General features: G+C 36.8%; 1 protein-coding gene across 3 annotated transcripts in view; it reads left to right on the forward strand.

The window, feature by feature from the left end:
* GABRA3 (gamma-aminobutyric acid type A receptor subunit alpha3) overlaps positions 1–24,169 on the forward strand; it is a 386,726-nt gene that overhangs the window by 98,518 nt on the left and 264,039 nt on the right. For all 3 annotated transcript variants that reach the window (XM_078065249.1, XM_078065248.1, XM_078065247.1), the window contains one exon: positions 1,893–2,058. In XM_078065249.1, the coding sequence (XP_077921375.1) occupies positions 1,919–2,058 (140 nt within the window). In that variant the 5' untranslated portion in view covers positions 1,893–1,918. The remainder of the gene's footprint in view (positions 1–1,892; positions 2,059–24,169) is intronic.

Raw genomic sequence — 24,169 nt, forward strand, 5'->3', positions numbered from 1 at the left:
CTTTTGATCATGTATAATGTCTTCTTTTAAGACTTTATTTATTTATTTGATACAGAGAGAGGGAGTACAAGCAGGGGGAGTGGCAGGCAGAGGGAGAGGGAGAAGCAGGCTACTGAGCAGAGGGCCCGATGTGGGGCTCGATCCCAGGACCCTGAGATCACGAGCTGAGCCAAAGGCAGACACTTAACCGACTGAGCCACCGGGTGCCCCTTGATCATATATAATGTTTTAAGGAAGTGTTTACCAAGGCCCTGTTGTCTTGTTCAGTGATTATTAGGCTCATGTGTTACGGTTTTCTGACATATAGTGTGGTCAAATCGTTTTATACATAAATGTCTTCACATGCATTGTAATAATGATGTTTGTTAACAAAATGTTATAGGGGTGCCTGGGTGGCTCAGTCAGTTAAGTGTCTGCCTTCAGCTCAGGTCATGATCCCAGGGTTCTGGGATGGATCCCCACATCAGGCTTTTTGCTCAGCGGGGAGCCTGCTTCTCCCTCTCGCTCTCCCTCTGCCTGCCACTCTGCCTGCATGTGCTCTGTCTCTCTCTCTTTCAAATAAATAAATAAAATCTTTTTAAAAAATCCCCCAAAACCAAAGTGTTATGGTATTTGGAGGACACATATTATGTCCAACCTCCTCTATATGTGATGGCTGTCTTCTCATAGTTAGGTGAACATGTACCTTAGTCTGAGTATATATAACATTGTTGTCTTTTTATGCATCATGTATCATAGTTTTCTCCTTCCAAATCATGAACATTTGCTTCTGTAGCATTGGCATCTATTCTTACTGTGAGAACAATTGATGCTTTTTTACCATAATCATAACCCATAGTATATAGTAGGATAGTGTAGTTGAACACACATTATGGGTCTCTTTGCTCATGCAGCATAGCTATGAGAATAGGAGAAGTCCTATACCCAGGATTGTTGCTCATATACTTATGTTTTCTGAGCATCTGTCATAGTTCTGTCTCATATTCCATGGATTATTTTTTGCAATTTGGACTTAATATCCTATACCAAGTCTCTTTGTTCCTGTAGAGTAATTGTCAATTTTGTATGATGATTATTTGACTATTAGCATTTGTTGTGTAATCATACAACATTTAGGGTATACTAAAGAACTTTGGATGTTCAAGCATATATCATGGTTACTATTCATACCACAGCTGATTCTCATGCCCCAGAATCATCTGCTCATGCACCATATTTTCTTACTTATATGCTATGCTTTTCTGAACTGTTAATTTCTGTAAAATGACCATCAACTCTTGTATAGTTAGTGAATCATGAATGCCACAGCCCATATATTGTATTGACCATAAAAATTGCTTTTTTTTCGATGCCTAAGCCACACATTAGAAGAGAAATAATTAAGATTAGAGCAGAGATCAATCAATTAGAAACCAGGAACACAGTAGATCAGATCAACGAAACTAGAAGCTGGTTCTTTGAAATAATTAATAAGATCGATAAACCACTGGCCAGACTTATCCAAAAGAAAAGAGAAAGGACCCAAATTAATAAAATTATGAATGAAAGGGGAGAGATCACGACTAACACCAAGGAAATAGAAACAATTATTTGAAATTATTATCAACAACTATATGCCAATAAGCTGAGCAATCTGGATGAAATGGAGGCCTTCCTGGAAACCTATAAGCTGCCAAGACTGAAACAGGAAGAAATTGACAATTGTTGGGAATGAATTTTGGTGGCATTGATGAACTGGGGAAAGGGGATTGTCACCTTAATCATTTAGTAACTGGACACTAGGGAAGTTAAATGGCTCTAATAGAATTGAATAAAATATTTTTTTTTTACCTTTTTCTTTTTTGCCTTCCACTCCTTCTCCTTCCTCTTTTCCCTGAACATGGCTCTCACAGGTCTCTTCAAGTTGGTGCCTAAGAAGATGATAATCACACAAATGAGTCACTTCTACACAACCAGCCTTGGGCTTCTTTTCCTGATTAATATTTTTCCTGTAATAACCGGCCAAGGGGAATCAAGACGACAAGAACCTGGAGATTTTGTGAAGCAGGATATTGGCGGGTAAGAACCCTTACCTCCTAGAACAAAAGAAAACTGTGATAAATTCTTGCCTTATACCAAAACTTTTGGTTTTTTTCCTAGATGAACTCAGGTACTCTGGTTCCTGATCCTTTAATATTACATTTTATTTTATTTATTTTATTTTTTGAGCTATATTTCAATTTATTTGTTTCTTTTTTTATTTAAATTCAATTAAGGAGGGCATGTGATGTGATGAGCACTGGGTGTTATATGAAACTAATCAATCATTGAACACTACACCCAAAACTAACGATGTAGTATATGTGGGCTAATTGAATTTACATTGTATTTTAAAAAAACATCATCCAAGCTCAGACTCTCAAGGTAGAAAAAGATCTCAAAGGTCTTCTTGAGCAAGTCCCTAGTTCATGTTTAAATTCCCTCTGTAACATCTTAAAAGCAGTTCTCTCCAACCATTTACACTCAATTGTTTTTTTTTCTCTCTTAGATCTCCAACTTGTCCCTTATTATTGTCTCTGTTCCATTAGCATTTAAATGTGATCAAGAACCTCCCATGTTAAATTTGAAAATCTGCCTTCCAAATAGTGCCTTAAGTCTTTCCTCCTCTTCACAGTCCTACTTCCTGAAACAGCAGTTTTCTTTACTGTCTGTACTTACTCACCTCTCATCCATTCTTCCAGTGCTGCTGTCTGACTTCCAACCTCGTGACTCTAAAGCAATTTCTGCAACCGAGATAGCCAATGTTGGCTCTGTTACTAAAATGAACACTTGTCTGTTCTTTTATTACTCAACTTTTTTTTAAACTTTTTTAGTAGCATGTAGCAACATTCAACATTGTTGATTCTCCCCTCCCTCCTTAACTCCTTTTTTATTATGAAATAAAATACACACATATATAAACATGAATAAAATATAAATATGTGGTTTAAGAACAATTCTTTCTTTTACTTCAGAGACATCACAATTCCCTGTTTCTTAGATTAAGTTCTCTAGAAGCAGGGCCTGAGACAAGGATTCAAAAGCAAATAATTTATAGAGAGTGCTCTCAGAGAAACTTGTAAGGAAGCAAGGAAAGCAAGATGGGGAAGGGAGGAAAGTAAAGCAAAGATGTGATTTCACTTGAAGTGTAGCCTCCATTTGACCCCATGGGGATGAATGGCACTACAGATTTGGCCCACCTCAGGCAAGGGGCTGGACTTCTGTAGCCTCTTCCTAATCAGCCATTGTCTGTGGGCTAACTGGAGGAAGGCAGAACCTCCCAGGCATTTTAAGGAAAGGTGGCTTCCTTCAGCCAATGTTAATACTCTGAAGTAGTAGAGGAACAGTTTCCCTGGCCCAGTAAAAGAGATCTGGACACAGTACCAGCAGTAAATACTACATCTGATTTTCTTCATACTTTTATGGCTGTGCTCTCTTTAGAATTTTCCACAATATTACACAGCTGTATTAAAGGCCTTTGTGATATAAAGATCTTTTGTAGTATTTTTGGTAATCTTTTCCTTTGTTCACTCATGTGTTGGTGTTTTTCTTTGTTTTGTTCTAGGTGTTCTTACCATACAGACTCTGAGTGATTTAATCTATTCCCATGACATCATAACCTTCTATATATACCAATGACTCTCATCTCAGTTATCATTCCTAACTTCTTTTGAGTGTCATACCTCTATATTCAACATCTATTGGACATGTCTACTTGACTACCCATAAACTCCTTAAACTAAGTATGTCCAAATTAGTTTCATCATCTCCATCTCCCTCCCCTACTCTTAACAACAACAAAAACAATGAACATGATATGCCTGTCTCCCATTTTCCTTGTTTTAGTCAATAACACCTCTATGCACCCCATTGTTCAAGCCAGAAACTGGGAATCATCTTTGCTAATTTTCTACCCTTTGCTTTCTAGATTGAATTATTTTCCAAGGTATGTAATTACTACCCACCCCCCACATCTTTTGGATTCATCTACTTTTCCCCAACTTTCCAGCTACCACCTTAGTTTAATCCAATATTGTCTTCCACTTGGACTACTACAAAAGTCTCTAGTTGGTCTTACTTCCTGAAGTCTTGCTCCCACCCAAACTAACCTCTACTCTGTAGCCAATATTCTTGTAACTCAGCCTCTACCCATCTTGGCAGTCTTGTTTCTTAGTCCTCCTGTCCCCAAACTCTGTGTTCCTCAGCTGTATTAAACTTCTTTTGGTTTTAAAACCCCATCTCTTTCAGAGAATATTATTAATAACAATGATCCTCTTAAGCCTTGAAATATTTAAGTATCACGCAGGATATTTTATTCTTTGGTGGTGGCTTTTGTGTTATTGTTTTACACTTGGCTACTACCCCATATTCTTGAAAGTATTAGGACTTGTTCCTAATTATTTTTGCAGGGTTATCTTAATACATGCTGAGTCTTTCCATCTATCAGAAATTTCAAAATAATTTCTGAGGCTGAGGGCTACAGAACTGGACTAATATGTCCTTAGAAACTTGGGCAATGAGGCCCTTTTTGTTCTTTACTCCAGTCTGGAAAAACAGGCTAATTCTGTTTTATTAACTTCTTATGTATCTGATTTCACTGGGCTATGATAGATGGTCTAAATAAGATGGAAATTCTAAGTAAATGAGCTTTATTTTTTCAAGTCTTAAAGCCTTTTAAATTTTAACTCTGAGAATAAAGTTCTCTAAGAATGTATTGCATCTTTTCTTATCATCTTAAATAAAAATTTTGAACACAATAGTCCCTTCTCTTTGTAGCTTTATGATCATCATAAAGAACATTCATTATGTTAATTCTATATTTGTATTTGTGTGTGTGCGTGTCTCCATGCTCAGTGTTAGTTGCAGCCTCTCCTGTTTACACTGGTTTGTTTACATCCTATTGGTGCTTAGAAAATCAGATAGCCAAACGTTTTAGTAATTATATTAAAGAGGACTTCAAGAGATCCTCCTTGAAAAAGCCAAAGTAGTGCTAGATTTAATATAAGGGAATTAGAAACTTTTTTGGGGGGGGGTTACCTTCTTCCAAGTCCAGGGCAATTCATGCTTTGGAAGGATGAGACTACTGAAACCCTGGCTCTAAATATTAGGGTTGGCACTGTATTTGTATTTGCTAGAAATAAAAAACCAATACAACTTACAACTATGTGGTATATGCTGGTAGTTCTGATACTTAGCAGAGCTGCTTCTTTTTGTCTGCTTGTTTTCATACCTTTGTAATGATGTTCTTTGTGTGTTAAAAAAATCCTTTTGCTGCATTATTTTATCCACTTTTTTTCAAGTTTTTATTTAAATTCCAGTTAGTTAGTTCTACCATACAGTGTAATAATAGTTTCAGGTATAGAATTTAGTGATTCATCACTTACAAAGAACACCCACTGCTCATCACAAGTGTCCTCCTTAATCCCCATCACCTATTTAACCTATCCCCCACACCTTCCTTCCAGTAACCATCAGTGTGTTCTCTATAGTTAAGAGTCTGTTTTATGGTTTGCCTCTCTCTTTTTTTCCCCTATGTTCATCTCTTTTGTTTCTTAAATTCCACATATGAGTGAAATGATATGGTATTTGTCTTTCTCTCACTGACTTATTTCATTTTACATAATGCACTCTAGCTCCATCCACATCTTCACAAATGACAAGATTTCATTCTTTTTTTATGTCTGAATAATACTGTATTGTAGTGTGTGTGTGTGTGTGTGTGTGTGTGTGTGTGTGTGTGTGTACTGCTTCTTTATCCATTTATCAGTTGATTGAAATTTGGGCTCTTGATGTAATGAGCACTGGATGTTATATACAACTGATGAATCACTTAACTCTATCTCTGAAACTAACAATACACTATATGTTAATTAATTAAATTTAAATAAACAAATATAGGCTCTTTCTATAATTGGGCTACTGTTGATAATGCCACTAAAATGTTGGGATGCATGTGTCCCTTTGAATCAGTATTTTTGTATCCTTTGGATAGATACCTAGTAGTGCAATTGCTGGGTTGTAGGGTAGTTCTATTTTTAACTTTTTGAGGAACAGCCATACTGTTTTCCAGAGTGGCTGCACCAGTTTGCATTCCTACCAACAGTGTAAGAGGGTTCCCCTTTCTCCACATGCTTACCAACATCTATTCATTCCTTTGTTGTTAACTTTAGCCATTCTGACAGGTGTGAGGTGATATTTCATGGTAGTTTTGGTTTGTATTTCACTGAAGATGAGTGATATTGAGCATCTTTTCATGTCTCTACTACCCATCTGGATGTCCTTTTTGGAAAAAATGTCTATTCATGTCTTCTGTGCATTTCTTAACTGGATTATTTGTTTTTTGGGGTGTTAAGTTTGATAAGTTCTTCATAGATTTTGGATACTAACCCTTTATCAGATATATCATTTGCAACTATCTTCTCCCATCCCAAAGGTTGCCTTTCAGTTTTGTTGATTGTTTCCTTTGCTGTGCAGAAGCTTTTTATCTTGGTGAAGTCCCAATAGTTTATTTTTGCTTTTGTTTCCCTTGCCTCTGGAGATGTATCTAGTAAGAAGTTGCTGCATCCAAGTTCAAAGAGGTTGTTGCCTGTATTCTCTAGGATTTTGATGATTTCCTGTTTCACACTTAGGTCTTTTATCCATTTTGAATTTATTTTATTGTAGGGTGTAAAAAAGTGGTCCAATTTCTTTCTGCATTTGGCTGTCCAGTTTTCACAACACCATTTGTTGAAGATGTTTTTCCATTGGATATTTCCTGTTTTGTCAAAGATTAGTAGATCATACAATTGTGGGTCTGTTTCTGGGTTGTCTGTTCTGTTCCATTGATCCATGTGTCTGTTTTTGTGCCAGTAGCATACTGTTTAATGACTACAGCTTTGTATTAGAGCTTGAAGTCTGGAATCATGATGCCTCCAGTTTTGCTTTCCTTTTTCAAGATTGCTTTGGCTATTTGGGAACTTTTGTGGTTCCATACAAATTTTAGGATTTTTTTTTAAGGATGGTTTGTTCTAGCTCTGTGAAAAAGGCTGGTGATATTTTGATAGGGATTGCATTAAATGTGTAGATTGCTTTGGGTAGTATAGACATTTTAATAATATGTGTTATTCCAATCCATGAGTATGGAATGTTTTTCCATTTCTTTGTGTCATCTTCAGTTTCTTTCATAAGTGTTCTATAGTTTTCAGAGTACAGATCTTTTACCTCTTTGGTTAGGTTTGTTCCTAGGTATCTTATGGTTTTTGGTGCCATAATTATAAATGGGATCGATTACTTGACTTCTTTTTCTGCTGCTTCATTATCAGTGTATAAAAATCAACCGATTTCTGAACATTGATTTTTATCTTGCAGCTTTACTGAATTTGTGTATCAGTTCTAGCAATTTTTTGGTGGAATCTTTGGGTTTTCTACATAGAATATCATGTCATCTGCAAATAGTGAAAGTTTGACTTCTCCCTTGCTGATTTGGATGCCTTTTATTTCTTTTTTGTTGTCTGATTGCTGAGGCTAAGATTTCCAGTGCTATGTTAAATAGTAATGGTAAGAGTGTACATCCTTGTCTTGTTTCTGACTGTAGGTAATAGGCTCTCAGTTTTTCCCCATTGAGGATGATATTAGCTATGGATCTTTCATATATGGCCTTTATGATGTTGAGGTATGTTCCCTCTATCCCTACTTTGTTGAGGGTTTTTAATCAAGAATGGACGCTCTACTTTGTCAAATGCTTTTTCTACATCTGTTCAAAGGATGATATGGTTCTTATCCTTTTGTTAATGTTGCTTATGATGTTGATTGAGTTGTAAATATTGAACCACCCTTGCCACCCAGGAATAAATCCCACTTGATTGTGGTGAATGATTCTTTTAATGTACTGTTGGATTCAATTTCCTACTATTAAGAATTTTTGCATCCATGTTTATCAGGGATATTGACCCATAATTCTCTTTTTTAGTGGGGCCTTTGTCTGGTTTTAGAATCAGGGTAATGCTGGCCTCATAGAATGGTTTTGGAAGTTTTTTTCCATTTCTATTTTTAGAACATTTTAGGAGAATAGGTATTAACTCTTCTTTAAATGTCTGGTAGAATTCCCCTAGGAAGCCATCTGGCCATGGACTGTTGTTTGTTGGGAGATTTTTGATTACTGATTCAATTTCTTTGTGGTTATCAGTTGATGAAAGTGTTCTATTTCTTCCTGTTTCAGTTTTGGTGGTTTGTATGTTTCTAGAAATTTATCCATTTCTTCCAGAATACCCAATTTGTTGGCATATAATTTTTCACAATATTCTCTTATAATTGTATTTCTGTGGTGTTGGTTGTGATCTCTTGCATTTGTGATTTTATTTATTTGGGTGCTTTCTCTTTTCTTTTTCATAAATCTGCCTAGGGGTTTATCAATTTTATTAATTTTTTCAAAGAACCAGCTCTTAGTTTTGTTGGTCTGTTCTCCTGTTTTTTTGTTTGTTTGTTTCTATATCATTTATTTCTGCTCTAATCTTTATTATTTCCCTTCTTCTGCTAGTTTTAGGCTTCTTTGTTATTCTTTTCTAGCTCTTTTAGGTGTTAGTTTAGGTTGAATATTTGCTTCTTGAGGTAGGCCTGCATTGGATATACTTCCCTCTTAGGACTGCTTTTGCTGCCTCTCAAAGGTTTTGAACCCTCATGTTGTCATTTTCATTTGTTTCCATGCATTTTTAAAATTTCTTCTTTAATTTCCTGGTTGACCTATTCATTCTTTAGCATGATGTTCTTTAACCTCCATGTATTTGTGGTCTTTCCAGACTTTTTCTTGTGGATGGCTTCGTTTCATAGTATTGTGGTCTGAAAATATGCATGGTATGATCTCAATCTTTTTGTACTTGTTGAGGGCTGATTTGTGACCCAGTATGTGATCTGTTCTTGAGAATGTTCCATGTGCACTAAAAAAATGTGTATTCTGCTTTAGGATGAAATGTTCTAAATATATCTATTATATCTGGTCCAGTGTGTCATTCAAAGCCATTGTTTCCTTGTTCATCTTCTGCTTAGATGATCTGCCCATTGCTGTAAGTGGGGTATTAGAATCCCCTACTGTTATTGTATTACCAATGACTCCCTTTATGTTTGTTATTAATTATTTTACATATTTGGGTGCTCCCAAATTGGGGGCATAAATAATTATAATTGTTAGATCTTCTTATTGGGTAGAGCCCTTAATTTTGATGTTATGCCCTTCTTCATCTCTTGTTCTAATCTTTCATTTAAAATCTAGTTTGTCTGATATAAGTATGGCTATTCTGGCTTTTGACATCTATTAGCATGATAAATACATCTCCATCCCCTCACTTTCTTCTTTTTTTAAAAAAATTATTTGTTTATTTTAGAGAGAGTGTGTGTGTGTGTGAGCAGGGGGAGGGGTAGAGAGAGAGGGAGAGAATCTCCAGCAGATTCCCTGCTGAGCAGGGATCCTGGTACAGGGCTCGATCATACGACCTTGAGATCATGAACTGATCTGAAATCAAGAGTTGGCCGCCCATCCGGCTGAGCTACCCAGGCGCCCCTCCATCCCCTCACTTTCAACCTGCAAGTGTCTTAAATGTAAGATGAGTCTCTTGTAGGCAGCATAGAGGTGGGTCTTTTTTTTTATCTATTCTGACACACTATGTCTTTTGATTGGGGCATTTAGTCCATTTACATTCAGCATGATTATTGATAAATATGAATTTAGTTCCATTGTACTACTTGTTAAGTCATTATTTCTGGAAATTTTCTCTGTGCCTTTCTTGTCTTTGTCACTTTTGGTCTTTCTCACTCAAGGAACTCCCTTTAATATTTTTTGCAGGGCTGGTTTAATGGTCACAAACTCCTTTAGATTTTGTCTGATAAACTCTATCTCTCCTTCTATTCTGAATGACAGCCTTGCTGGATAGAATATTCTTGACTGTAGATTTTTCCCTTTGAGCACATTGAATATATCATGCCACTCTCTTCTAGCCTGCCAAATTTCTGTTGAGAGGTCTGCTGCTAACCTTATTTGCCTTCCCTTAGGTTAGGGACTTCTTTTCTCTTGCTGCTTTTAGGATTTTTTCCTTATATCTGTACTTTGCAAATTTAACTACAATATGTCTTGGTGTTGGCCTGCTTTTGTTAATTTTGATGGGAGTTCTCTGTCCCTCCTGGAATAGGATGTCTGTTTCCTTCCCCAGATTAGGGAGATTTTCAGCTATAATTTGCTTAAATAAGCCTTCTGCTCCCTTTTCCCTCTCTTCTTCTGGGACTCCTATGAATATGAATGCTATTATGCTTTATGGATTCGTTGAGTTCCCTAAGTCTACATTTGTGGTCCAATATTTTTCTTTCCCTCTTATTTTCAGCTTCATTATTTTCCATAATTTAATCTTCCATATCATTTATTTGTTCCTCTGCTTTTTCCATCCTTGTGCTCATTACATCCAGTTGGTTTCACATGTTGGTTACAGTATTTTTTATTTCAGCCTGACTAGTTTTTAGGTCTTTTATTTCTGTGGTAAGGGACTCCCTGGTGTCTTCTATGGTTTTATCAAACCCAGCTTATCCTCATGATTGTTGTTTTAAATTCTGGATTAGGCATATTACTTGTATCTGTTTTGATTAGATCCCTTGCCATGACCTTTACTTAATGAAGTTAGTTCATGCTGAAGGGTAGGGGAAAGAAATAGCACCAGCCCTCTCTGTCCTCCCTGGAGAGGGGTTCATGCCCACTGCTGTCCAGGACGCTCTTACAGAAGAGCAAACAATTGCCCCTTATGTGTCCCAGGTGTCCCTCAGATCCCTGCCTTCGCCCTGTCTGTATCCGGGCCATCTGCCCACCTGGCATCACAGTGCACCTGTATTTTATCCCAGTCAGGCTGGCTGAGTTTTAAAACTGCAAACTTTAGGGACCTGGTGTGGTGTAGGCCCATGCTGGTCCTTTGGGGGAGGGTCTCACCTCACTGGGGCTGGGACAGGTTTTTCCCAGAAGGGTAGTCACACCAAAGTTCAGGAGCTTTGAGTTTCGTATAAAGTGCAGCAAAAAGCTGGTATCCAGGTTAGCCACCCTCAGCACGTGTCTCTGTCCCTATGCTGGGGGGCAGGGTAGCATAATGATGCCTGCTGGCTCTTTTGTCTCCAGATAGGCAATGCTACCTGTCCCAGATGTGCTCCAAGAAGGGGAAATCATCTCTCCCAGTATATCTCAGGGAATCCTCAGATCATACATCCACTACTGGGCTATATGCCCTCCTTCTCCATAGGAGAACTGCAGTGCCTGCTGGGCTCCACATGGGCCATGGCATGGACCTCTAAAACTCCAGTCCTTGAGCTCTGTTATTTGTAAAAACTCATGATAATCAGCCCCTCTTGTTTTCCCAGTCAATGGCTTTGGGTAAGTGTTTTCCTTGTGTGATCCCGTTGTTGCTCCTCTCTCTCTCTCTCTCATTCTCTCGCCTCTTTCCATGTTCAGGGTTCCCTCCCCTCTGCAGCACCTGCAATCCTCGTCTTCCCCAAATCACATCTCTGCACCTCCTACCTTCCATGATGTGGCTTCTTTCCCTCTAGTTGTGCAGTTTGTTCTGTCAGTCCTCAGATCAATTTCTTCAGTGTTCAGAATGATTGCATGTCTTTCTTGCTATGTTCTAGGCAAACCGAGGGTTCTCCTACAACTCTGCCATCTTCCACAGATTTCTCCATTTATCCACTTTTAGTGTTTTATTCAGTTAAATCACCTGGGTTGTCTAAGTAGCTTCAACAATCAACAGTGGGTTATTGACCAATATTTCAAATAAATAATTTGTTAAATGCAATGGTTGTCAGCATTCAGTGAGTGCAAGCAAGGAAGCAGGCTCCACACCTGAAGATTATAATTTAGTAGCTCTGGGGTAGTGCTAAAAAATCTACATCTTATTAAATTCCCCAGATGATTCAGATGTAAGCAGCCTTTGGGCAATACTTTGGGAACATAATCCTTCTTTTCAAGGAACTAACACCATAGTTAGGGATATGAGATATGGGAATTTTAGAATAACAGACATGGGAAAACACATAGAGAGCATCTAGTCTGATCCCTCATTTTGTGCATGAAGAAATTGAAGTCCAGAAAGGGAAATAGAATTTTCAAAGACCTTACAGCAAATTAATCATAGAGGTAGGTCTAGAACACCAGTCTCTGATTCCCAGTCCCATATATTTTTTTTTAAAATTCATTATTGGAGTATATCTGACATACATTGTTAGATTAGTTTTGGGTGTACAACGTATTGATTTGACAATTCTATACATTACTCAGTGCTCACCATGCTAAGTGTAGTCAGCATCTGTCACCAAACAATATTATTACAATTTTATTAACTATATTCCCTATGCTGTACTTTTCATGTCTATGACTTATTTATTTTGTAACTAGAAGTTTGTACCTCTTAATTCCCTTCATCTATTTTGCCCACCCCCCCCATACCTCCCTTCTGGCAACCACCATTTTGTTCTCTGTTCATTTTTCTTGTTTTGTTTTAAAAATTCCCCATATGAGTGAAATCATCTGCTCTTTGTCTTTCTCTGTCTGACCTATTTCACTTAGCATAATGCCCTCTAGGTCTATCCATGTTGTTGCAAATGGTAAGATCTCATTCTTTCTCGATAATATTCCATTGTATACCACATCGTCTTTATCCATTCATCTACTAATGGCACTTGAGTTGCTTCCATATATTGGTTGTTGTAAATAATGCTGCTATAAACATAGGAGTCTACATACCTTTTTAAATTAGGGTTTTTGTTTTATTTGGGTAAATACCCAATAGTGAAATTATTGAATCTATTGTATTTCTATTTTTAATTTTTGGGAAGCCTCCATACTGTTTTCCACAGTGATTGTACCAATTTACATTTCCATTAGCAGTACACAAGGGTTCCCTTTTCTCCACATCCCTGCCAACACTTCTTATTTTTTGTCATTTTGATACTAACCATTCTGACTGATGTGAAGTAGTATCTCATTGTGATTTTGATTTGCATTTCCCTGATGATTAGTGGTATCAAACATATTTTAATGTGTCTATTGGCCATCTGTATGTCTTCTTTGAAAAAAAAATGTCTATTCAGGTCCTCCACCTTTTTTTTTTTCTTTTGAAATTGGATTGTTTGCTTTTGTTGTTGAGTTGTATAAGTTCTTAGTATATTTTGGATATTTAACCCCTTATCAGATATACCATTTGCAAATATCTTCTCCCATTCATTAGGTTGCCTTCTTGGTTTTGCTGACGGTTTTCTTCACTGTGCAAAAGCTTTGTATTTTGGTGTAGTCCCAATAGTTACTTTTGCTTTTATTTCCCTTGCCTGGGGAGACATATCCATAAATATGTTGCAAAGACCCATGCCCAAGAGATTATTGCCTATGTTTTCTTTTAGGAGTTTTGGGTCTCACATTTAGGTCTTTATAATCCATTTTGAGTTTGTTTTAGTGTGTGGTATAAGAAAGTGGTCCAGTTTCATTCTTTTGCATGTAGTTGTCCGGTTTTTCCAACACCATTTATTAAAAAGACTGTCTTCCCATTGTATAGTTTTGCCTTTGTCATTGATTGACCATAGAGGCATGGGCTTATTTTTGGGCTCTGTATTCTGTTCTATTGATCTATGTATCTAATTCATGCACTGATTACTATAGTTTTGTTGTATATCTTGAAATCAGGGAGTGTGATTCTTCCAGCTGTTCTTTCTCAAGATTGCTTTGGTTATTTTATATCTTTTGTGTTTCCATACAAATTTTAGTATTATTTCTTTTAGTTCTATGAAAAATGCTGTTGACATTTTGATAGGGATCACATTGAATTTGTAGATTTCTTTGGGTAGTATGGACATTTTAACAATATTCTTCCAATCCATGGGTATGGTATATTTTTCCATTTGTTTGTGTTATTTTCAATTTCTTTCATGTCTTACAGTTTTCAGAGTATAGGTCTTTCAACTTCTTGGTTAAGTTTATTCCTAGGTATTTTGTTCATTTTGATGCAATTGTAAGTGGAAGCGTTTTCTTAATTTCTCTTTCTGATACTTCATTATTAGCATATAGAAATGCAACAGAATTCTGTATATTAATTTTGTATTCTGCAACTTTACTGAATTCATTTATCTGTTCTAATAGTTATTGGGTGGAATCTTTAGAGCTTTCTATATATAGTATGTCATTTGCAAATAATGACAGTTTTATTTTTCCCTAACCAATTTGGATGCCTTTCATTATTTTTTTTCTTACCTGATTGCTGTGGATAGGACTTCCAGTACTATGTTGAATAAAAGTGGTGAGAGTGGACATCCTTGTCTTGTTTCTGATCTTAGAGGAAAAGCTTTCAGTTTTTCCCCATTGAGTATGATGTTAGTTGTGGGTTTTTTATATATGGCCTTTATTATGTTGAGGTGTGCTCCTTCTAATCCCACTTTGTTTAGAGAGTCATGAACAGATGCTGCATTTTGTCAAATGCTTTTTTCTGCTTCTATTGAGAAGATCATATGATTCTTATCCTTCTCTTGATAATGTGATGTCTTACATTGACTTGCTATCATTGAACCATCCTTCATCCCTGAGATAAATCCCAATCAATCATAGTGAATGATTCTTTTAATTTATTGTTGAATTTGGTTTGCTAATATTTTGTTGAGGATTTTTGCATGTATGTTCATTAGAGATATTGGTCTGTAGTTTTTTTTTTTTTTTAATAGTGTCTTTCTCTGGTTTTGGTATCAGGATAATGCTGGCCTCATAAAATGAATTTGGAATTTTCCCTTTCTATACTATTTTTGGAATAGTTTGAAAAGAATAGATATTCACTTTTCTTTAAGTATTTGGTAGAATTCCCCTCTGAAGCCATCTTTTCCTGGACTTTTGTCTGTTGGGAGTTTTATTATTATTATTATTATTATTGGTTCATTTTCATTACTAGTAATCTTTTCAAATTTCCTATTTCTTCCTGAGTCAGTTTTAGAAGACTGTATATTTCTAGGAATTTATCTATTTCTCCTAGATTTTTCAATTTGTTAGCATATAATTTTTTAATAATATTCTCTTATAATTCTTGTTATTTCTGTGGTATTGGTTGTTATTTCTCCTTCATTTCTGATTTCATTTATTTGACTCATCTCTCTCTTCTTCTTGATGAGTCTGGCTTTTTGTTGATCTTTTCAAAGAACCAGTGTCTGGTTTTATTGATCTTTTCTATTTTTTTGTCTCTATTTCATTTATTTCTGCTTTAATCTTTATTATTTCCTTCTACTGTCTTTGGGCTTTGTTCTTCCTTTTCTAGTTTCTTCTGGTGTAAAGTTAGATGTTTATGTGAGATTTTTCTTGTTTCTTAAGGTAGGCCTATAAACTTCCATCTTAGATCTGCTTTTGCTGTTTCCCAAAGATTTTGGACTGTGTGTTTTCATTTTCATTCATCTCCATGTATGTTTTGGTTTCCTCTTTGATTTCTTCATTGACCTATTGGTTGTTTAGTAGCATGTTGTTTAGCCTCCATGTGTTTGTGTCTTTTCCAGTTCCTCTTGTACTTGATTTTTACTTTCATTTCATTGTGGTCAAAAAAGATGCTTGCAAGAAGAAACCATAGAGGGAGACAAACCATAAGAGACTCTTAATCTCAGGAAACAAACAGGGTTGCTAGACTGGAGGGGTGTGGGAGGGATGGGGTGGCTGGGTGATGGACACTGGGGAGGGTATTGTTGTGGTGAGCACTGTGTATTGTGTAACACTGATGAATCACAGACCTGTACCCCTGAAACAAATAATACATTATATGTTAATAATAAAAAAAAAAGAAAAAAAAAGATGCTTGATGTGATTTCTGTTGTTTTTAGATGGCATATTCTGTATATATATGTTAGGTCCATCTGGTGTAATGTGCCATTCAAAGCTACTGTTTCCTTATTGATTTTCTGTATGGGTGATCTATCCATTGATATAAGTCAGGTGTTAAAGTCCCTTACTGTCATATTACTGTCAAATTCTTTATGTCTGTTAATATTTGCTTTATGTATTTAGGTACTCCTATTTTCGGTACAGAGATATTTATAATTGTTATATCTTTTTGTTGGATTGATCTCTTTAACAATATGTAATGCCCCAGTTTGTCTCTTTACTTTAAACTCTATTTTGTCTGATATAAGTACTGCCACACAGTCTTTTTTTTTTCACTTCCATGTGCCTGGAGTATCTTTTTGCTTCCCTTCACTTTCAGTCTGTATGTGCCTTCAGGTCTGAAGTGATTCTCTTGTAGGCCGAATATATATAGATCTTTTTTTTTTTGTTAACCAATTCAGTCACCCTGTGTTTTTTGATTGGAGTATTCGGTTAATTTACATGTAAAGTAATTATAGGTACATATTTATTGCCATTTTGTTATTTTCTGGTTCTTATTTGTTCCTTTCTTCTTTTCTTGCTCTTCTCCCTTGTGGTTTGATGGCTTTCTTTATTGTTATGCTTGGATTTTTTTCTTTTTCCTTTTTTTCTATATATCATAGATTTTTGATTTGTGATTACACTTGGGTTCATATATAACATCTTATTTGCATAGCAGTCTATATTAAGTTTATAATTACTTAAGTTCAAACACATTCTAAAAGCACTACATATTTACTCACGCCCCCCATGTTTTATGTATATGATATATTTTACATCTTTTTATTGTGTATATCCCTTGACTAATTTTTGTAGATATAATTGATTTTATTACTTTTGTGTTTTAACTTCCATACTGGCTTATAAGTGACTAATCTACCACTACTACTTTTACTATATGTTTGCTTTTACTGTGAAATTTTTTCTGTTCATAGTATTCTTCTAATTAGGATCTTTTATTTTCACTTAAAGAATTCTCTACATTTATTATAAGGCTGATATAGCAGAGATGAGCTCTTTAACATTTGTCTGGGAAACTCTATCTCTTTGTCTATTCTGAATGATAATCCTGCCAGGTGGAACATTCTTGGTTCTAGGTTTTTTCCCTTTTAGCACATTGGCCTGCAAAATTTCTTTTTTTGGCCTGCAAAATTTCTGCTGAAAAATCAGCTGATGTCTTTATGGGGTTTCCTTTGTATGTAACTTTACTTTTCTCTTGTTGTTTTTTAAATTCTCCCTTTATCATTATATTTTGCTATTTTAATTATTATGTGTCTTGGTATGAGCCTCCTTGGGTTCATCTTGTTAGGGGCTCTCTGTGTTTCCTGCATCTGGATGTCTGTTTCTTTCCCAGATTAAAAAATTTTCAGCTATTATTTCTTCAAATAGATTTTCTGCCCACTTTTCTCTCTCTTCCTTCTTTGATCCCTATAACGTTCTTATGCTGGATGATGTCTCAGAGTTCCTGTATCCAATTCTCATTGATTATTATTATTCTCTATTTTTGCTGTTCAGCAAGGTTGCTTTCCATTACTGTGTCTTCCAGCTCACTGATCTGTTCTGATGGTTCGAATCTGATGTTGATTCCCTCTAGTGTATTTTTCATTTCAATTATTGAATTATTCAGCTCTGACTGGTTCTTTTTTTTTTTTTTTTTTTACATATTCTGTCTCTTTGCTTAAGTTCTCATTGGGTTCATCCATTCTTTTCTCAAGTCCAGTGAGTATCTGTGATCATTACTTTGAACTCTTTATTAGGTATATTGCTTATTTCCATTTCATTTAGCTCTTTTACTGTGATTTTATTTTCTTTTTCCATTTGGGACACATTCCTTCTCATTTTGTCTAACTTTCTGTGTTTGTTTCTATGTATTAGGTAGGTCAGATACATTTCCTGGTCTTGAAAGTAGTAGCCTTGTGTAGTGGAGGTCCTATAGTACCCTATAACACAATCTCTCCTTGTCAGCAGAACCAGGTGCTCCAGGGGTGTTCCCTGTGTGGGCTGCATGCACCCTACTATTGTGGCTGAGCTGCAGTTGCCTTCAGCCCAGCCAGCTGCAGTGACCCACTTTGCTACTGTGGACACACTACTTAGCATTTGTTCTCTGTGCTGTTGAGATACCTGGATGCAGCTGCTTTGGGATTGTTGGTAGGTGGGGCCAGTATTCAGCCTGGCTGTTTGCAATTAGCCTTTCTGCTATACTACAGGTACACTGCAGGGCAAGCCTTACTCCCTGTGTGGCCAGTGAAGAGTCCCAGCTACAGGAACAGCAGGCACACTGGTGTCTTCCCCAGGGCAGGAGTCATGTTGGAGTGGTGCCAGTCCCAGTTGGGTCTGCTAGGTATGGTTTGGCAAGAGCTGCTTTGGAGGGACCCCTGCTGAGGCAGGTGGGTGGGTCTGCAAAAGAATTCCAGGGCAGGGCACATGGTGCTAGCAAGGTAGACAGAGGGTATTAGAATAGGCTCCAGCAAGCATCTGGCTCTCTCAGCTAGGGGAGAGAAAGAAATGGTGCCCTACAGCCCTTTAATTCCCAGAAAAATCTATGCCTCTCTGGCAAATGTTCCAAAGTTAGTCAACATATCTCCTTCATGTATTCACCAGGCACTTTTCATTTTTTTTTTTTTTAAAGATTTTATTTATTTATTTGAGAGAGAGAGCACAAGAGGGGGGAGCGGGAGAGGGAGAAGCAGACTCCCTGCTGAGCAGGGAGCCCAATGCGGGACTCGATCCCGGGACTCCAGGATCATGACCTGAGCCGAAGGCAGTCGCTTAACCAACTGAGCCACCCAGGCGCCCCACCAGGCACTTTTCAAACTGCTGATTTGGTGGTGTGTCTTGGGCTGAGTTATTTAGTGCACTGGCTCTTTAAGGGCAGGGAGTGAGTTTTCTCTTGCCGTCTGGTGCTCCCAGAGATAAACCTACTAATTTTTTAAGTACCAAAGTTAAGCCCTGCTGATTTTTTAAAGTTCCCAGAGTTAAGCCCTTCTGGTTTTCAGAGTCAGATATTATGGGGACTTGTCTTCCTAGTTCAGGTCCCCACTGCCAGGGGTGCCCTGTTTGAGGTCTGATCCTCTTTCTTCTCTGTGCTTGTGATCTCTGTCTCATTTGTGGTAAGTTGTGCTGACGGTTTGATTTCCAACCACATCTCCATCCCTACTCTCCTTTTGAATATGGCCTTCTTTCTACAACTAGCCATGGAAGATCTGTTCTGCCAGTATTCAGGTCATTTTCACAGTTAGATGTATAGATGTAGTTGTTATTTTAGTGTATCTATAGGACAAGGTGAGCTCCAATCACCTATTCCCCATCTTCCTACTTTGCCAGTCCCATATTCTTAAGAAAAAGCTGCAGGGAACAATTTCAGCTTTATGTGATAAAGATGTGTCTTATATTCCTATTTTCTGGTTCAGTAGTTTGACCATCAGCAGATGAGAACCATATGTGTGACCAGTGTTAGGTTGGACCATTATGAAACTATAATTTTCTGGGCCAAAATGGTTGACTATAAGTAATTTCATAACTGGTCAAACTAAGTAGCAAGTAAGTGTCAAATGGTTCCTAAGTATGACTGCAATTTGTTGAAACTTGAGATGTTTTTAAAATTTTTACTTTAATTCCAGTGTACTTAACATATAATTTTATATTACTTTCAGATATACCATATAGTGATTCAACAATTCCACACATCACCTAGTATTCATCAAAACAGGTGCATTCCTTAATCCCCATCACCTATTTCACCCATCCCCCCACCCACCTCCCCTTGGTAATCATCAGTTTGTTCTATATAGTTCAAGTCTGTTTCTTGGTTTATCTCTCTCTCTCTCTTTTTTTTTCATTTGCTCATTTGGTGAGTTTCTTAAATTCTACAAATGAGTGAAATCATTTGGTATTTGTCTTTTTCTTTTTTTTTTATTGTTATGTTAGTCACCATACAGTACTTCATTAGTTTTTGATGTAGTGTTCCATGATTCATTATTTGCATATAACACCCAGTGCTCATTGCAACATGTGCCCTCCTTAATACCCATCACCTGGTTACCCCATCCCCCCATCCCCCTCTTCTCTGAAACCCTCAGATTGTTTCCTGGAGTCCATAGTCTCTCATGGTTCTTCTCCCCCTCTGATTTCCCCCCCTTCAGTTTTCCCTTCCTTCTCCTAATGTCCTCTATGCTATTCCTTATGTTTCACATATGAGTGAAACCATATGATAATTGTTTTTCTCTGCTTGACTTATTTCACTTAGCATAATCCCCTCCATTTCTATCCGTGTCAATGCAAATGGTATTTGTCTTTTTCTGAATGACTTCTTTTGCTTAGCATTATATCCATTTTGTTGCAAATGTCAAGATCTTATTCTTTCAGCCATAAAAAGTATATATATATATATATATACACACCACATCTTCTTTATCCACTCATCTATCAGTGGACACTTGGGCTGCTTCCATAGTTTGGCTATTGTAAATAATGCTGCTAAAAACATAGGAGTGCATGTGTGCCTTTGAATTAGTGATTTTGTATTCTTTGGGTAAATACCCAGTAGTGCAATTGCTGGATCATAGGGTAGCTCTATTTTTAACTTTTTGAGGAAACGCCATACTGTTTTCCACAGTGCTGCACCAGTTTTCATTTATACCAACAATGCATGAGGGTTCCTTTTTCCCTACATTTCAGCCAACACTTGTTGTTTCTTGAGTTTTTTATTTTAGCCATTCTGCGAGGTGTGAAGTAATATCTCATTGTACTTTCGATTTGCATCTCTCTCATAATGAGTGATGTTGAACATCTTTTCATGTGTCTGTTGGCCATCTGGATGTCTTCTTTGAGGAAATGTCTGTTCACGTCTTCAGCCCATTTTTAATCGGATTATTTATTTTTGGGTGTTGAGTTGTATCAGTTCTTTATATATTTTTGATACTAATACTTTATCAGATAAGTCATTTGCAAATATCTTTTCCCGTTCAGTACGTTGCCTTTAGTTTTGTTGATTCTTCCCTTCACTGTGCAGAAGCCTTTGATGCAGTCTCAGCAGTTTATTTTTGTTTTTGATTCCCTTGCCTCAGGAGACATATCTAGAAAGATGCTACAGCCAACAACAGAGAAATTACTGCCTGTATTCTTCTCTAGGATTTTTATGGTTTCAGGTCTCACATTTAGGTCCTTAATCCATTTTGAGTTTATTTTTGTGTATGGTGTAAGAAAGTGGTCCAGCTTCATTTTTTGCATGTAGCTGTCTAGTTTCTCCAGCACCATTGGTTGAAGAGACTGTCTTTTCTCCATGGAATATTCTTACCTCCTTTGTTGAAGATTAATTGAATAATTATGGATTTACTTCTGGGTGTTCTATTCTGTTCCATTGAGTGTGTGTCTGTTTATATGCCAGTACCATACTGTTTTGATTACTAGAGCTTGTAGTATAATTTGAAGTCTGAAATTGTGATAACTCCAGTTTTGTTTTTCAAGATTGCTTTGGCTATTTGGGGTCTTTTTTTTAATGTTATGTTAGTTACCATAAAGTACATCATCTTGGCCCCTTCCACAGTTTGGCTATTGTGGACATTGCTGCTATAAACATTGTGGTGCATGTGCCTCTTCTTTTCACTACATCTATATCTTTGGGGTCAATACCCATTAGTGCAATTGCTAGGTCATAGGGTAGCTCTATTTTTAATGACATGAGGAACCTCCATACTGTTTTCCAGACTGGCTGTACCAGTGTGCATTACCACTAACAGTATAAGAGGGTTCCCTTTTTCCACATCCTCACCAACACTTGTTTCCTGTCTTAATTTTTCCATTCTAATTGGTATAAGGTGGTATCTCATTATGGTTTTGATTTGTATTTCCCTGATGGGTAGTAATGTTGAACATTGTTTCATGTATCTGTTAGTTATTTTTATGTCTTCTTTGGAGAAGTGTCTGTTTATGTCTTCTTCCCATTTCTTGACTGGATTATTTGTTTTTTTGGGCGTTGAGTTTGAGAAGTTCTTTATAGATCTTGGATGCCAGCCCCTTATCCGTAATGTCATTTGCAAATATCTTTTCCTATTCTGTGGGTTGCTTCTTAGTTTTGTTGACAGTTTCCTTTGCTGTGCAAAAGCTTTTTATCTTGATGAAGTCCCAAAAGTTCATTTTTGCTTTTGTTTCCTTTGCCTTTAGAGACATGTCTTGAAAGAAGTCGCTGTGGCCAATGTCAAAGAGGTTACTGCCTATGTTCTCCTCCAGGATTTTGATGGATTCCTGTCTCACATTGAGGTCTTTCATCCATTTTGAGTTTATCTTTGTGTATGGTGTAAGAGAATGGTCCAGTTTCATTCTTTCACATGTGGTTGTCCAATTTTCCCAGCACCATTTATTGAAAAGACTGTCTTTTTTCCATTGGATATTCTTTCCTGATTTTTTGAATATTAGTTGATCATAGAGATGAGGGTCCATTTCTGGGCTCTCTATTCTGTTCCACTGATCTATGTGTCTGTTTTTGTGCCAATACCATGCTGTCTTGATGATCACAGCTTTGTAATAGAGGTTGAAGTCAGGCACTGTGATGACCCCACCTTTGGTTTTCTTTTTCAACAATTCCCTGGTGATTCAGGGTCTTTTCTGGTTCCATACAAATTTTAGGATTGTTTTTTCCAGCTCTGTGAAAAATGTCAATTGTATTTTGATAGTGATTGCACTGAAAGTGTAGATTGCTGCGGGTAGCATAGACATTTTCACAATGCTTATTCTTCCAAGCCATATTCTTCCAATCCATGAGTTTGGAATGTTTTTCCATCTCTTTCTGTCTTCCTCAATTTCTTTCATAAGTGTTCTGCAGTTTCCACAGTATAGATCCATTACCTCTTTGGTTAGGTTTATTCCTAGGTATCTTATGGTTTTTGGTGTTATTTTAAATGGAATTGATTCCTTAATTTCTCTTTCTTTAATCACATTCTTAGTGTATAGAAATGCAACTGATTTCTGTACATTGATTTTGTATCCTGTCACGTTGCTGAATTGCTGTATGAGTTCTAGGAATTTTGGGGTGGAATCTTTTGGGTTTTCCACATAAAGTGTCATGTCATCTGTGAAGAGAAAGACTTTGACTTCTTCTTTGTCAACTTGAATGCCTTTTACTTCTTTTTGTTGTCTGATTGTTGAGGCTGGAGTTCTAGTACTATGTTGAACAAAAGTGGTGGGAGTGAGCATCCTGTTGTGTTCCTGACCTTAGGGGAAAAGATCTCAGTTTTTCCCCACTAAGAATGATACTTGCTGTGGGCTTTTCATAGATGGCTTTTATGATATTGAGGTATGTTCCCTCTATCCCTATATTTTGAAGAGTTTTAATAAGGAAAAGATGCTGCATTTTGTCAAATGCTTTTACTTCATCAATTGAGAGGATCATATGTTTCTTGTCTCTTCTATTGTTAATGTGATCTATCATGTTGATTGATTTGCAAATGTTGAACCACCCTTGCATCCCAGGAATAAACCCCACCTGGTCATGATGAATAATGCTTTTAATGTACTGTTGGATCATATTGGCTAATATTTTGTTGAGTATTTTGGCATCCATATTCATCAGGGATATTGGTCTGTAATTCTCCTTTTTGATGGGGTCTTTGGTTTTGGGATCAAGGTAATGCTGGCCTCATAGAATGAGTTTGGAAGATTTCCTTCCATTTCTATTTTTTGGAACAGCTTCAGTAGAATACATAAGATTTCTTCTTTAAATATTTGGTAGAATTCCCCTGGGAAGTCATCTGGCCCTGGAGTCTAGTTTTTTAGGAGGTTTTTGATTTCTGTTTCAATTTCCTTGCTGTTAATTGGTCTGTTCAGATTGTCTATTCCTTCCTGTTTTAGTCTTGGTATTTTATTTTATTATTTTTTTTCTTAGCTCAAAGTACATTCTTTTTTTATTATTGTTATGTTAATCACCATACATTACATCATTAGTTTTTGATGTAGTGTTCCATGATTCATTGTTTGCGTAAAACACCCAGTGCTCCATGCAGAACATGCCCTCTTTAATACCCATCACCAGACTAACCCATCCTCCCATCCCCCTCCCCTCTAGAACCCTCAGTTTGTTTTCCAGAGTCCATCGTCTCTAATGGTCTGTATCCCCCTCTGATTTCCTCCCCTTCATTCTTCCCCTCCTGCTATCTTCTTTATTTTTTTTAAACATATAATGTATTATTTGTTTCCAAGGTACAGATGTGTCATTCAACAGTGTTGTACAATTCACAGCGCTCACGATGGCACATACCCTCCCCAATGTCTATCACCCAGCCACCG

This window comes from Halichoerus grypus, chromosome X (assembly GCF_964656455.1).
Source record: "Halichoerus grypus chromosome X, mHalGry1.hap1.1, whole genome shotgun sequence".
Taxonomy (NCBI): domain Eukaryota; kingdom Metazoa; phylum Chordata; class Mammalia; order Carnivora; family Phocidae; genus Halichoerus; species Halichoerus grypus.